General features: G+C 39.0%; 1 protein-coding gene across 1 annotated transcript; it reads left to right on the top strand.

The window, feature by feature from the left end:
• Nucleotides 1–184: 184 nt before the first annotated feature.
• LOC5521415 (RNA cytidine acetyltransferase) lies at nucleotides 185–14813 on the top strand. Its single transcript, XM_048729157.1, has 29 exons — nucleotides 185–752; nucleotides 1326–1417; nucleotides 1803–1974; nucleotides 2180–2302; nucleotides 2634–2695; nucleotides 2945–3059; nucleotides 4593–4700; nucleotides 4821–4954; nucleotides 5088–5181; nucleotides 5342–5440; nucleotides 5630–5766; nucleotides 6570–6845; nucleotides 7179–7275; nucleotides 7765–7881; nucleotides 8032–8133; nucleotides 8480–8554; nucleotides 8704–8823; nucleotides 9468–9601; nucleotides 9757–9805; nucleotides 10048–10144; nucleotides 10219–10326; nucleotides 11203–11316; nucleotides 12029–12084; nucleotides 12220–12270; nucleotides 12481–12549; nucleotides 12621–12719; nucleotides 12956–13029; nucleotides 13539–13638; nucleotides 14436–14813. The coding sequence occupies exons 1-29, from the start codon at nucleotides 645–647 to the stop codon at nucleotides 14502–14504; spliced, it is 3051 nt and encodes a 1016-aa protein (XP_048585114.1). The 5' UTR covers nucleotides 185–644; the 3' UTR covers nucleotides 14505–14813.
• The last annotated feature ends 1200 nt before the right edge of the window (nucleotides 14814–16013 follow it).

The raw sequence follows: 16013 nt of genomic DNA, 5'->3' as shown, positions 1-16013 counted from the left end.
ACGCATTAATAGGGAGGCAATAACCAGGTTCCTAGCCCTTAAAAAAGACCTTAGTCTTATACGGTTACGCCACACACAGCTCGCTGTGACGTAGAGTGGAAAATATCGAGGTCTATTTGGGCTTATCGGGTCTCTTGGGAACTCCAAAGACTGTTATTTTGCGGTGATGTAATTGCACGTGTACATGACTTGTGCTCCATACAAGTCAACTTGACTCCAGTGCCAGACCGATGACATTTGCTGTGCAGCCTTAAGGGTGGTAAGGGGGTATAGATCATGTTTCACGGACCGGGCAAAATGGCTTTTTCACGTTTCACGGACCGAAAAATGGCCTTTTAAGCCGTTAAACCACGTTTCACGGACGTTGAAATGGACGCTTTCACGTTTCTCGACAGTGAAAAATGGCCAAATCTTGTTTTACGAAAATACCCTTTACCACCCTGAGCCTTGTGCAGCCTGTTTTAAGGACGTGACAAACTGATAATAACTAGAGATTAAGGCAACAAAAAATTGAAGGGAACATCGTTTTAAGGCTGTCTTTCAAAGTGAATATGACTTACCCCTTTTCCCAACTGACTTCGGTCAGCCTGTGGTCTACATGAGCCTATGATTGTTCAGCGGTTCCACCACGTGCAGCAAACAACATGGTGTTGAAGAAAGTTGATAATCGTCTGCGAATATTGATTGAAAATGGCGTTCAGACTCGACATAGATCGCTTTTTGTGGTCGTGGGCGATAAAGGCAGAGATCAGGTATATCCAGGCGGGATTTTGTGTAATATGAAGCTGCAAATGTTGCTTTATCTTTGTGTGACACACGGCAAAATATTCGTCTTGTGACTTGATAATTAACATCACCAAATTATCCATAAACTTATTAAAAGTATCTAAGTTGAATTAAATTCTCGATACGATGGGAATAAATTAATGAGTATGTATTTCTTCAACACCTGTTGAGCAAGTGTTCAGTATGTTGTTACCATAAATGGCTGACTTATTTGATGGTTGAATTTTGCTCTATGGACACTATTTGATTGGTATTTATTTGATGGACACTGTTTTATGTGTATTTATTTGATGAACTCTTTTTGGATTGACAGTTGTTCGAGCGGAGCTTGTTTGATTGGTCTGCACGTGTTTTCTGGGTACTTGTTTTTTGGGCATTTATTTGATAAACTTTTTTTGGATGGACATTTTTTGATGGAATTTTTTTATTAAAGCTTATTTGATGGATACTTGTTTGATTGACACTTATTTGATTGTCACTTAGTTGATTGACACTTGTTTGACTGACCCTTGTTTGTTTGGCACTTGAATGGTTGTCAGGTGGTGATTCTCCATCATATGCTGTCCAAGGCAGCCGTCAAGGCCAGGCCTTCAGTACTATGGTGCTACAAGAAAGAGCTGGGCTTCAGCAGGTACTCCACCTGAACACATTTATTTTCATGTTTAAAATGTACTGTAGTCTATAGCCATGTACAGAAATCTAAGATGTCTTTGATAGAATAGTCAACTGCTAACTGTCTGCTAATTTTAAAGTACTTTGGTCCTTGTGCAATAGTATAGCTGGTGGAAGCTATTACACCATGACAACACAATTGTAGAGTTTCAAACCTGTGTATGGCCCAAATGTTTTAACTAGATGCAGTCCTGATGACGTAGCCCCATATTTGCTCTAAACCAATGAGTGATCCAATAAAGACTAGAACATTTATTTGTGGATGTCACTCTGGTGGATATTTGACTTGTGGCAAATGGTGCTTTTAAAGTTTGATCTACTGTATTTTCACATGTTTTTGACAGCCACCGCAAGAAGAGGATGAAACAACTGCAGAAAAAGATCAAAAGTGGCACCCTAGACATGAACAAAGATGATCCGTTTGAGCTTTTTGTTTCATCAACAAATATTCGCTACTGTTACTACAAGGAGACGCACAAGATTCTTGGAAATACTTATGGCATGTGCGTCCTTCAGGTGAATATTATCCAGTGTAACACTAGCCTTTCTACAATATATACTTGGTGAAGATCTTATTTGAAGAGCTAGTTGTGAAAACTACAGATAAAAGTTCACATTTGCAAAAGCAAAGTTTTATCTGAAAGACTACAAGACATCTTTATTTATTGTCTGCCATTGCTTCTACCAAATTTAAACATGTAAACTGACATATTTCTTGTAGGATTTTGAGGCGCTGACACCTAACCTGCTTGCCCGCACAGTAGAGACTGTAGAAGGAGGAGGAATTGTTGTTATCTTACTGAGGACAATGTCCTCTTTGAAACAGCTTTACACAATGAGCATGGTGGGTGAATATCCCTGCAAAGGATAATAGCACATTTTCAAATTTTAAAGCCTGTTGGACATGATAAGGGCGCCTGTTGGACAGAATAAGGGTGCACAAATACAGTGCATTCCTTGATTTGAGACAAATTTCATGTGCAAATATCCCAGAGCTCAGGATAAAACAGTGCAAAAAGTTGTGAATTTCTCATAATAATTCTGGTGCAAGGCTCACACTGTATAGTACCTTTGGCCGGTGGGCACAGTGATTTAGAAACTGGACTATTACACAAGGCTTGTTTTGATTTAGGGTACACCTGTACCCTAAACCAACAAAGTTTTGTATTTTGTAGGACGTCCATGCTCGCTATCGGACAGAGTCCCACCAGGATGTTGTAGGCCGATTCAATGAGAGGTATGAGTGTTAGATGTTAAGGACTGCTTTACTTCAGCATTAGACTGAAGCAAAAGCTGTAAGATGTCCATAGATCTTTATAAGGTGTTTTTTAAATATTATGGACCAGAAATAAACTTAGATATACATATACAAGTATGTTTAAACATGAAATGTAGATGTACAGCACAAAATGATGCACCTTAACCAGAAAAAGCCCCTTAGCTTGGGAAATTTGAAGTAAAAAATAATCATTAATTTTTGTCTCAGGTTTATTCTGTCCCTGTCATCATGCAAATCATGTATGGTGATTGATGACCAACTGAACATCCTCCCCCTGACCTCGCATTCTCTGAACATCAAAGCAGTTCCACCCAAGCCTAAGGTATGACCATGGTTTCTATTAAACTCCATGAAGTGAAGACAACACACACTAACCACTATCTTGTTTTACATATTTTGTAGGGAAGACAGCACACACTAACCACTATCTTGCTTTACATATTTGTAGGGAAGACAGCACACACTAACCACTATCTTGCTTTACATATTTTGTAGGGAAGACAGCACACACTAACCACTATTTTGCTTGACATATTTTGTAGGGAAGACAGCACACACTAACCACTATCTTGCTTTACATATTTTGTAGGGATGACAGCACACACTAACCACTATTTTGCTTTACATATTTTGTAGGGATGACAGCACACACTAACCACTATCTTGCTTTACATATTTGTAGGGAAGACAGCACACACTAACCACTATCTTGCTTTACATATTTTGTAGGGATGACAGCACACACTAACCACTATTTTGCTTGACATATTTTGTAGGGAAGACAGCACACACTAACCACTATCTTGCTTTACATATTTTGTAGGGAAGACAGCACACACTAACCACTATTTTGCTTGACATATTTTGTAGGGAAGACAGCACACACTAACCACTATCTTGCTTTACATATTTTGTCGGGAAGACAGCACACACTAACCACTATCTTGCTTTACATATTTTGTAGGGATGACAGCACACACTAACCACTATCTTGCTTTACATATTTGTAGGGAAGACAGCACACACTGACCACTATCTTGCTTTACATATTTTGTAGGGAAGACAGCACACACTAACCACTATCTTGCTTTACATATTTTGTAGGGAAGACAGCACACACTAACCACTATCTTGCTTTACATATTTTGTAGGGAAGACAGCACACACTAACCACTATTTTGCTTGACATATTTTGTAGGGAAGACAGCACACACTAACCACTATCTTGCTTTACATATTTTGTCGGGAAGACAGCACACACTAACCACTATCTTGCTTTACATATTTTGTAGGGATGACAGCACACACTAACCACTATCTTGCTTTACATATTTGTAGGGAAGACAGCACACACTAACCACTATTATGCTTGACATATTTTGTAGGGAAGACAGCACACACTAACCACTATCTTGCTTTACATATTTTGTAGGGAAGACAGCACACACTAACCACTATCTTGCTTTACATATTTTGTAGGGAAGACAGCACACACTAACCACTATTTTGCTTGACATATTTGTAGGGAAGACAGCACACACTAACCACTATCTTGCTTTACATATTTTGTAGGGAAGACAGCACACACTGACCACTATCTTGCTTTACATATTTGTAGGGAAGACAGCACACACTAACCACTATCTTGCTTTACATATTTTGTAGGGAAGACATCACACACTCGGGAAGACAACACACACTAACCACTTCGTTACGTATTTTGTAGGGAAGACAACACACACTAACCACCATGTTACATATTATGTAATGAAGACAGCATGCACTAACCACTTCGTTACATATTATTATGTCGGGAAGACAGCACACACTTACCACTATGTTACATATTTTGTAGGAGGAATCCTTGACGCCTAGTGAGGTTGAGTTGAAGGAGTTAAAGGATTCTCTACAAGACACGCAACCTGTCGGGTCACTCATTAACTGCTGCCGAACTCTTGATCAGGTGGAGTATGGTCTATCTTTCATGAAAAGTAGTAGGTGCTACTCAATCATAGCAATTTTTACTTTTGTCTTCTCAATAAATATCTGTTGCTGTTCTCGCTGAATTATTTATCCTTTTCAGGCTAAGGCGCTGTTAAAGTTCATTGAGGCAATTTCTGAGAAAACTCTTAGGACGACTGTGTCATTAACGGCAGCTAGAGGGCGGGGCAAGTCAGCAGCAATTGGACTAGCTCTTGCCTCTGCCGTCGCTTTTGGGTAGGCTTCATCATGACTTGACTACATGTAACTAATTTAAGACATAAATCTAAAGATTGTAGAAGTATGGTAAGTTTAAATTGATTCAGTGATGATTAACTTGACATATATTTGGTTTTGATTTATATTTTAGGTATTCCAACATGTTTGTCACATCTCCAAGTCCAGAGAATCTCCATACCTTGTTTGAGTTTGTTTTCAAAGGCTTTGATGCATTAGACTATCAGGTATCTATCAGCTGTTTGTAACACAGTTGTGTGAGATTACTAAAATCTTGGTCCAAAAATCTTTTTTTTTTTTAATAATTAATTTAACATCTAGATTTTTTTGGTTTGTAGCAGTGAGTGGTTTCTCTGCAGTCATAACTGGTTTTACTTCTCTCATCAGGAACACATAGATTATGAGCTTGTCCAGTCCACAAATCCTGAATTCAATAAGGCTGTTGTCCGCATCAACATATTCAGAGATCATCGCCAGACAATACAGGTTTGTTTTGAAGTTTATTTAGTAGTTTTGTTTGAAAAGAAACCTCCTTGACTAAGGCATAGAAATCACAGGACCTAAATATGCAAAAGGGAGGGAGCTGGTCAACCTAGTTCAATTTTGCTGTAATGCAGGCTAACCAACTAGGGCATTTACAAAAAATCCAAACTGTTTTGTTTAACCCTTTTACAGTACATCCATCCATCTGACGCTCATAAGCTTGGTCAAGCCGAATTGCTGTGTATTGATGAAGCAGCTGCCATTCCACTCCCTCTTGTTAAGAATCTACTTGGTCCCTATCTTGTGTTCATGTCTTCAACCATAAATGGGTAAGATCTACATCCTTGGTTTGGTTTGTTGTAGGTTTGTAGTTCTAAGTTTGTAGTAACTTTACTATTCAAAGAATGTTCATTCATTATTTTCCTGATTTATATTTTCAGAGTACAATCTTTAAAATTAATCTTCACCTGGCGCACACTAGAGATATGCACCTTCCCTGATCTATGTAGCACAATTAAGCTCTGTTCTTAGAATACAAGGCTACAGTACACCATGCCACCTCAGTGTACACTTATCAAAGATCTATGCTTTACAGTCCTCTTATTTTGAATGAATAGTAACCTAAAGGAAACACATCACTGCATCTGTATCATAGCTGATTCAATAACCTTCCTTGTTCGCTTAGCTTTTCAAATATTTCTAAATCACAACATTGAACGTCCTTGCACATGGACTGGGTTTCTATGTATTACCTGTACATGTCAAAGAATAGCCGGCTTTCAGGCGGTTCTCAGTGTAATTATTGTGGAAAACTCTCTTTGTTCGGTGATCAGGTCCGTTTTTGGGCTCGCCCCCAGGAACCATCGGCTCAAAAATACAAGATGGTGCCTGATCACCGAGGAGGGTTTTCCGCTATGATAACACCGAGTACCCCCTGCAAGCAGGCTAGTCAAAGAATGATTTTATGATTTATTTTATGTATACAGTAATTAGTTTGTTTATCCTAAAGGTAGTGCCTTGCATATTGGCCTCATGTTTTTGTGTTGTCGCTGTATTTATTGTTGTAACTATTGTCGTTGACTCAATAAAGTTTGAAAATAATAATAATAGTGTTGTATTATTTCCCTGAAAGGTATGAGGGCACTGGCAGATCTCTGTCTCTCAAGCTTCTCCAGCAGCTAAGACAGCAAAGTGTTCCTCAAGGGGTTACCTCCACCAAGACAGCGGAAGCTAGTGGTGCTACGACGGCAGTAATGGGGAGGATGCTAAGTGAGGTGACTCTAGAAGAGTCCATACGTTATGCGCCAGGTGATGCTGTTGAGAAGTGGCTCAACAAGCTGCTGTGTCTTGATGCGACAGTCACACAGAACATTACTGGTGGCTGTCCTTTGCCAGAAAGCTGTGAGCTGTATCTTTTCCTGCTATGTACTTCACACAGTGATTTTGATGTTCACACATTTGATTTGATGCCTTTTTTTATATCATTGTAAACACTCCAAACAATTTACAATTATTAGAGAGTTAGTGTAACATGTTATCACTGATGACAGCACCACCAGCCAGGATCTCCAGTGGTATAAAGGTTTGGGTTAGAGGACAAGGGATTTACTTTCCTCAATTTATCTATCCAAGTTCAGACGTGGGTCCTCTGATGATATGAAAAGTAAAGCCCATGCAATACTGTAGTAATTCCACTCATAAGTAGGATCTATTGGACAGATGGTCCTTGACACATTTACAGATATTATGTAAATAGAGATACACTGTTCTCTTACCACAAAGCCTCAGAGGTGTTTTTGCAAAGGTTGATGGCCCTTTATGTAGCCTCACACTACAAGGTCAGTAGTTTCTTTGAAAAACAAAACATTTCCTTTTTTTTTGGTTAAATTGACCAAGTACAGTATTTATGTGTGGAGTGCTAGTAAATGACATCTGCTCACAAGTTTGGGGCAGACTTACAAAGCATAATGGAAAAGTCTAGCTGGGGAAGAATGACACATGCAGGCCTATAACCAAGGGAAGCTCTGGGAATTTGAGAGAACCAACCCAATCAACTGGAAGGTCCTCTTTAAGAACATGATACAATAATAAATACCAAGCTGGGGTGAATTACCAAGTAAAAAATGGTCCTCTAGATGGGCAAAGACATACTGTACTCAGACATTGAGGTCAGTGTAGCGCAAGAACGAGGTCCCCCCCGCCTCTGCTGGCCTTGACACCCTGGGTTCACAAAACATTCAAAACAATCATGCTCCAGTAATGAACACCCAGTTATCCTATGCTGAATTTATTGTTAGCTGCTTATATAATCAGCCTAATTTTTTTAGAACACCCCTGATGATCTCCAACTGTTGTCTGACGCCCCTGCTCATCATATCTTTTGCTTGCTGGGTCCTGTAGACCCTTCTAGCCCTTCTCTTCCTGAAGTGTACTGTGTGTTACAGGTACAGTAGAGCTAAAGATTAACGATGACTCATAGCTGTAGTGTCTACAAATAATAGTTTAGTATCCAGTTTTTGTTTCTTATATTGTTCCTATTGTCATGTGTGACAGCCCTTTTCACTTCTCTGAACCAACTTTTTCCACATGTGTAGGTATGTTTGGAGGGCGACATATCCAAGTCTACTATAATGAGCAGTCTATCTCGTGGCAAGCGTGCATCAGGGGACCTGATCCCATGGACTGTATCACAACAGGTGCTATACTGGTGGACAATACTATGTCTAACATCATCTAAGATTGTCCTGAAACCTAAATAACCACTCCTAACTCCAAACACCTTAGAATATCCTTTCATCCAAAATCATATCCAACACTATCTTAGATGATGTGCTTTGATACTCCATGTACATACTGCAAATGCTCACCTAAACCTCCTGGGTGGGGGAGGGGGAGGGGGATGGGGTGCTTATTTGATATTTTGCACCTAAAGGGGGTACTAATTCCAAGAAGTGTGCTCATTCAAAGATTGTAAGACAAGCACTTATAGTTAGTTTTTTTTTAGTTGCGGAATTTAACTCATTTTGGTTCTTGTGTTCACAGTTCAATGACCATGAATTTGCCAGTCTGTCTGGAGGACGTGTTGTTCGCATTGCCACACATCCTGATGTCCAAGGAGTGAGTCCTGTCCATCTGATTTGTGAAGTCTTTAGTCTAACCTTATGCATCTTAATACACTGGATGGTATATATCCATCATTATAGATGATTTGTCAGATAACAGATGAGGTCTGCTTAACAACCCTTTAATTTTTGTTGGATTAATAGATGGGATATGGCCGGAAAGCCTTGAGCTCACTAGTTCAGTACTATGAAGGAAAGATTCCAAACTTGTCTGAGAATGGCCAGACAGAAACCTCACATTTGGGTATCCCTACTGAAAGCGAGGTGGGTATCAGCTACAGTAGCTAGTCGAAACCATGGAAGATTGTATAGCATTAGATATATGAGGTCTTTTCCCCTTCTATATTTACTCCTTTTCCTTATAGTCAATAAAAACTAAAAGATGACAAGAAGTGCATCTACAAAATTTTCAGTTTTATTTACTTAAAAGCCTTCATCAGGCCAACTGATAAATGTTGGAGATATTGTTTTTCGCAAAGGAAATGCATGAGAAAACAGCATGTGCTATATCATAGAAAACAAAAAAGCGTGCGGCTAACCTTACATGTTAGTGAAGTCATCTACATTCAAGCCACGTGGCCAGCAGTAAGCCCATTGGGCCCCTCTGTCCCTATGGTTGCTCCCTGACGAGCACTTATTTATAGTTTGTACCCCTTGTCCTAGGGATGGACTCAGCTACAAAGATGACCAAGGCGTGTGGGGTCCAAGGGGGTCCAAAAGCACATATTACCAAGAAAAGCTCATACAAGCCAAAAATACCAAGGACCAAATCCCCCCCTCCCCCACCACCACCACCAAAAAAAAAAGAAAAATAACTTTTTAGCACATGCTCGATTAACTTTATAACAATATTTCCCAAGTAACTTATCTTATTCTTACTGCCTTGGTGACATGATATCCTATCGTAGGCAGATAACCTTCTAGCAGAATCCATTACCCCACGTGCGAACTTACCCCCCCTGTTACTGAAGCTGGGTGAGCGTCCTGCTGAGAGACTTGACTACTTGGGCGTGTCCTATGGCCTTACTGCACAGCTCTTGAGGTAATAGGTCCTGTGAAACCAGTTGGGTGTGGTCCAAAATACAAGGATGCAATAGATACTAAGAAAAAGTGTAAATGTTGAGAGTTGTTGCTAATAATATGATCTGTTAGCTTAAATGTGGTGCTAAATGACATGCTGACAACCTACTGTTGCAGGTTCTGGAAGAGAAGTTGCTTTGTCCCAGTCTACCTCCGTCAAACTGCTGTGAGTTAAATCTTCTAAACAGGCCACCTTTATCATAAATAGTCTAAAAAGGGAAAATGGAAACCAAGCAATGAGAATTACTCAACAAAATATGATGTACTTTATTTTTCTCTTCCATATTAGGAAGAGTTGATTTGAATTCTTTTTTGTCTGAATATGAAGTGAGCATATATCTTTGTAAAGGTGGACTAAAGAATTCTCAAAGTAGATTAGAATTAACATGATTGATACCACATTCACAGAATGATTTGACTGGAGAGCATTCTTGCATCATGCTGCGCATTCTTGGAGAGATAGATGCTGAGCAGAGTGATGACTGGCTGAAAGCCTACACAGTAGGTAGGTAGTGCTTCTCAGCTTATGGCTTGCCTTTTTTTATAATGTAATTAAAGTTTTTATTAAACCATTCTTAGATTTCCGCCGCCGGTTCTTGTCCTTATTGTCATTCCAATTCAGAAGTTTTCCTGCTTCTCTTGGTCTGAGTATACTGCAAGACAAGAGCCTTAAAGACCACAATCAAGGTAGATATCCCATACCCTATGCTTATCTAGTCTTATTTGCCTACTATCTGTGTCCCCTAATGTGTATTGACAGGGCTTCTGGAATTACGAGGGAAAAAAAACTCAAAATTACGCATGATTCTTTGCTAAATTACGCACTAAATTACGCGGAAAATCAATCATTACGCACTAAATTACGTGGAATTTTGCAATACATTTTTCTTTAAAAACCGAAATTTTGTGTGATTCTTTACTGAATTATGCGCTAAATTACACGGAATTTCAACTGTTACGTTCAAACTACATTATGTACCGAAGGAAAGCACCAAATAACTTGAAAAGGTTAATTTTTTGTGCGAAAATATCGAGTTTTCATTGGCTCCTAGCCACCAGCCAATTGAAAAAGGTATTTTATTATTAGTCCTAGGCCTTCGCGGTTTAGCAAAGAATGCCTGGTCATTTTATTTGTTTTTGAAATTCAGTTAGAAATATCGCACTCTTACGAAGAACATATCTCTTTTTTTACGAGAAATAGAGGTAAGAACCCTAAGAGAACACATCAGCTGTGCACTTGAATGTTTTGTCTTTCAAAATTTAGCCAAATTACATGGGATTACGCCGAAAGTTGTGGATTACGCGGATTACGCGGAGAAAGCCAAATTACGTGCTTCCACACAAGCATGTAATTCCATAAGCCCTGTATTGATACTATATAAAATGATAGCTGACTATACTCTATGTCTTATCTTGTTTATTGAAGCTTGTGAGAAGATGCTCTATATTGTGCTATCAGATTGTTATTTGGTGGTCCTGTACTTGTGGAGTCATGTGTGTGAACTTGATTACTATGTATAACTTTATTACTGTCAAATCTCCATTTTTTCTTTAATTATACAGTGTTAAGTCGTGCTGAACTTGATTTTACACTGACAAACTATGATATGAAAAGATTGGACATGTATTCACGCAACATGGTGGATCACCACCTCATTATGGATCTCGTTCCTGCAGGTAGGTGAGACCAACATGTGCCCTTACCTTTCACTATCTGATGCACCTTGTACTGTACTTATAGAAGGGTGGGGTACAACATGTGCCCTTACCTTTCACTATCTGATGCACTTTGTACTGTACTTATAGAAGGGTGGGGTACAACATTATAAACAGGTGGGGTACAACATGTGCCCTTACCTTTCACTATCTGATGCACCTTGTACTGTACTTATAGAAGGGTGGGGTACAACATTATAAACGGGTGGGGTACAACATGTGCCCTTACCTTTCACTATCTGATGCACCTTGTACTGTACTTATAGAAGGGTGGGGTACAACATGTGCCCCTTCCTTTAATTGTGTGATACATGGTAGGGTCACGCTTTAAACAATTGATCTAGACAAGAAAGACAAGTTTCTGATATATTTATGGGCTCTGTCAGCCGCATGAATGTTATCCATAATAAAAAGAAGTAACTTAGTGAATATTTAATGTCATCACGCAAGACCTTGAGTTTCTATATTATTAGAACACATTTATTAAAACTATGTTTAGTGAAGAAAAATGCACAATCAATAGAATCCCTAATGTGATTGATTTAAACATTTCAGCATTTTAAAATGAGACATCCCATGATAAAGGGATTGACTGTTATTTGTGTGTGTGTGTGTGTTTTTTTTTTTTTTTTACTGTGCCTTAGAATTCAGTAACAAATTCATTTTGTTGTAGTGGCTCGGTTTTATTTTCTCCGTAAGCTGGACATCTCTTTATCGGCTATTCAGTCTGTAAGTACAATACACAGTTGGGAGGACCAGATGTGCTATTATTTGGTATACTTTTAAGTGAGCGCCTTTTTTTGTTTTGTTGCTTACTTGTGTCGACTGTTTATCGTTAAAATTGTTGGAATAACTTATTTCCAGGCCATACTTCTTGGTGTTGGTCTCCAACACAAGACATTTGACCAGCTAGAGGTAAACATATGTCAATAAAATAACATTTTACGGTATGCTCAAAACATTCTGAATATCTAACAAAAGTAATAGTATTCCTATTTAGATGCAGATTGCAATATTTTTGTTACAATCTCTAGGCAGCATTCCCCAACTATTTCCTGCCTCCACCTTCTATGTTACTCTTTCATAAAAATACTAATTGATGATTGATTTGTCTGGATGATACAGAAAGAGCTTGAGCTGCCTGTTGGTCAGTTATTGGGCCTGTTTAATAGGATCACTCGGAAAGTTGTGCAGGTAAGAATTATGAAGTAAAATTTCAACCCTTTTAATTTTAAATTTGAATACACTTCTTCTTTATATTTCAGCACCTTAACTCTGTTGTTGAGGCAGCCATTGAAGGAGAGATAGTTAAGCAGAAGGATGTCCACATGGAACCACTGGCCAAGTCACTTAACCAAGACCTGGTAAGACCATATGGTTTTTATTCCTTGCTTAAGGCTCCTAATGTGATATCTAGCCAAGAACCCTAGCCAATATCTACCATTTGATATACAAAACCACTCAGTCAGACCTTGGAATGATCCAGATTGTGTACAGGGTAAGGGTATTAGTGCCACATGTTTACAATACAAGAAACCAAAGCATTTCTTTTCATCTAAATTGTAAAGCAAATAATACCATATGAGCTTTTTGTTTACAGGAAGAAGCAGCCAAGGAAATGGAAGTTAAGCAAAAGAAAGAGCTTGAAAAGCTGAAACTTGTAGATTTTAGCGAGTGAGTTTGTATTTTGTTTTCTTAATTAATTAGTCCTGACTCTTTAGATCACCTATTGGTGCAAAATAGTTAGGATGAACTAGCATCATTCCATGGCTTCTATTTGCCTAGTGGCTTGTTGGCTATGTCTCTTTTGATTTGTTGCTCGTTGTCAGCTTATTGCAAGAATGTTTGACAACAGTGGGCTGTCACAAGATGCCTGGACAGGTCTAAGGATCAACTACAATATATATATCATGTCTCTGAAAAAATACATCAACACCATAGTAATACCAGCTCAAAGTAATAACAGCATTGATGTTGTATTACTTAACAGCAAAATTCGTTGTTGCAGGACCTCTGTGAATATTCAAAATCCTTGTCTCGTGGTTCGTCTGGTTTGATTGACTACGCGCTATTCCCAAACGAAGAAAGGAATTTTTGATTCCGTGAGGTCGCACATTAACGAGTTTGGCTATAAATGATTAGTGATGACACATTTTAATTTCATCTGATTTTTTCTATTGCAGGTATGCCATTTCTGGCAAAGAAGATGACTGGCAAGAAGCCCTGAGTGGGAAAGGCACACACAACTTAGTCAGCATACCAAGCAGCAAGCGCAAGTCATTGGTGGGTGACCTTTCTCACTCCTAACCCTGCATATTTTAGGTGCTTGTTATAGTACCCAGCTTACAACCAGTGACCTACATCAAATTAGCACCCCCTCTTAAGGCGCTGACATACCGCTGACATACGAAAGTAAACATTTTTGGATTTGCTTTAATTTAGTTTCATACTACTGGATGATTTAGTCTGAATTTGATACATATGATTCTCTTAGATAGATTTAATACTTGGAAAAAGACATGACTGTTATTCATACAAAGCAGGAGTTTCAATGCTGATATAAACCATTCTTTTTCAAATTAGTTCCCCTCCCCTCCTTGCAACTCTAAAAATTAGATAGTAATCCTTTTTTTTTTTTTTTTGGGGGGGGGGCATACATATCAAATTAATGCCCATTGTCTGCCCTGTTCTGCCCTTAATCAATACACCCTCTTTTTTATATATGGATGTCTAATTTTCAGTTGAGGCTGGGTCATTAAATATTTTTGGAGCATTTTAAGGCTGAACATGTTCTTAAAGACGTTCTTAAAATTTAGTGCATAAAATATAATAGCCAATGAATTATTAGGTAGAGAATTACACAAATGATCAATAAAGGTTTTATTATAGAAACAGTTTGATTCTGCATTTTAGAACGAATCAGACTAATGCTATCTGGGCCCAGCATATTCTTAGCATGTTTTTAATTTTTTTTTTAAAACTCAGGCTTATTGTATCGTTCTTATAAAAACAGTTCTTATTATAAAATAAAGAGTGTACACAGTTTGATTTCACAACCTTTCACAACCTTTTATTTATAGCCAACATCTGACTCTGGACAGCAAAAGAAGCACAAGAAAAGCAAGAAACACAGACATTCCACAAAATGATGTGAGCCTTGACTACCAGATATTGAGTGATAAGACAACCAGACATTGTTGTCCGGTCATAGGAAGATCCAGAAACTAGGTTCAAAGATCGTTTAAGTCTTTTTACTCTGTCATAAGATCATTGCGCAGCTCCCCATCAAATCTCTCGGCCACCCTTTTGTAGAAATGGAAGTGAGCGGTAAGGGTATGGTTTGGCCCTTAAGTCTTGTTTATGTATCTGTATCATATCAGTATTTCGAGGCCCACTACCGCCCTGAAATAAAAATCCAGAAATATTGTAATGAAAATAAAGATATTATTTACAAATGATTTTTATTAGTTTCTCTGATGATAAAATACAGTGCTATTCCTCTACTAGGTCAACCAACCTTTACTCATCAAACTACTAAATACCTCTATTAAATGATAACTTGTTTGATAGGGGTATCTGCATGTGGGGCAAGAAAAGCTTGAGAGGATACTACATCTTAAACCCCATCATTCCACCCTGCGACTGAAACTTCAACCAAAAATGATTTATTAGGACACAGACTGAATTTTTGCTCCCATAATGCATGTATATTTATTCTAGGGACCCTGGATCCTTCCCCCTTCCTATTACCACCCTGCCTTCATGAATCCCCTACTAGGAGCATCCCCCCACTTAACCTGCCCCACTAGTATGGTACTTATAGTGGAGCAAGTGGTTAAGCCACAAGCCTGGGCTCCGTGTCATCGCACGCCTGGGCTCCGTGTCATTGCACGCCTGGGCTCCGTGTCATTGCACGCCTGGGCTCCGTGTCATTGCACGCCTGGGCTCCGTGTCATTGCACGCCTGGGCTCCGTGTCATCGCACGCCTGGGCTCCGTGTCATTGCACGCCTGGGCTCCGTGTCATTGCACGCCTAGACTCCGTGTCATTGCACGCCGGGGCTAAAGATTACACGTTTAGCCACTATATCGCGCATACATTATAACATACGTTATTCCCTTAGTGAGTATACGTTTTTACGCTGCAGTATAGCTTCGACGCCTTAAATTTTGAAATAAAACAAGATGGAAAAAGAAGAAACCGCAAACAAAAACGGTGTGAAGAAGCATGTAATACTCAAATCGCTATAAGATAAGCTAGCTGTGAGGATTTACTACTGTTTTTGTAGTGTTTGCGTAGGGAGCCCAAGCTCACAGTTTTTTAGGTTTTGTAAGAAATTCTTAATAAAAAGACACGAAACTCACTGAGCAGTTAGAAGTGATCATTTCAATTACCTCTGTGAAGTTTCGTAAAATTCGGTCACCCCTACCTCATTCTGCATAATATCATTACTCTGTGGTGTTTGTTGTTGTTTTATGCTTTATCTTTTTTTTTTTTTATATCCCCGTGCGTGTACGCACCCGTAATCGGGCTCTCTGATTGGCTTATAATCGACCATTCTGGTCACGTTTTTTGTGACGTCGGCTGACTCGTCCCCAGTCGTCTCATATGGTTTTCGGAGACGTCGCGAAGCCTCAAGGGAAAGGTTAAAGAGGCGCG

The sequence above is a fragment of the Nematostella vectensis genome, chromosome 6 (assembly GCF_932526225.1).
Source record: "Nematostella vectensis chromosome 6, jaNemVect1.1, whole genome shotgun sequence".
Taxonomy (NCBI): Eukaryota; Metazoa; Cnidaria; class Anthozoa; order Actiniaria; family Edwardsiidae; genus Nematostella; species Nematostella vectensis.
The sequence above is the reverse complement of the archived record's forward strand: the minus strand, read 5'-3'. Positions and strand labels throughout refer to the sequence as shown.

Excerpts from the sequence above, each read along its gene's own strand:
- LOC5521415 (XM_048729157.1), top strand. The coding sequence starts at position 645 with ATGGTGTTGAAGAAAGTTGATAATCGTCTGCGAATATTGATTGAAAAT. Across the intron at positions 2,696-2,944 it reads GTAGGCCGATTCAATGAGAG|GTTTATTCTGTCCCTGTCAT; the intron begins GTATGAGTGTTA and ends TTTTTGTCTCAG. Across the intron at positions 6,846-7,178 it reads TTGCCAGAAAGCTGTGAGCT|ATATTATGTAAATAGAGATA; the intron begins GTATCTTTTCCT and ends ACACATTTACAG.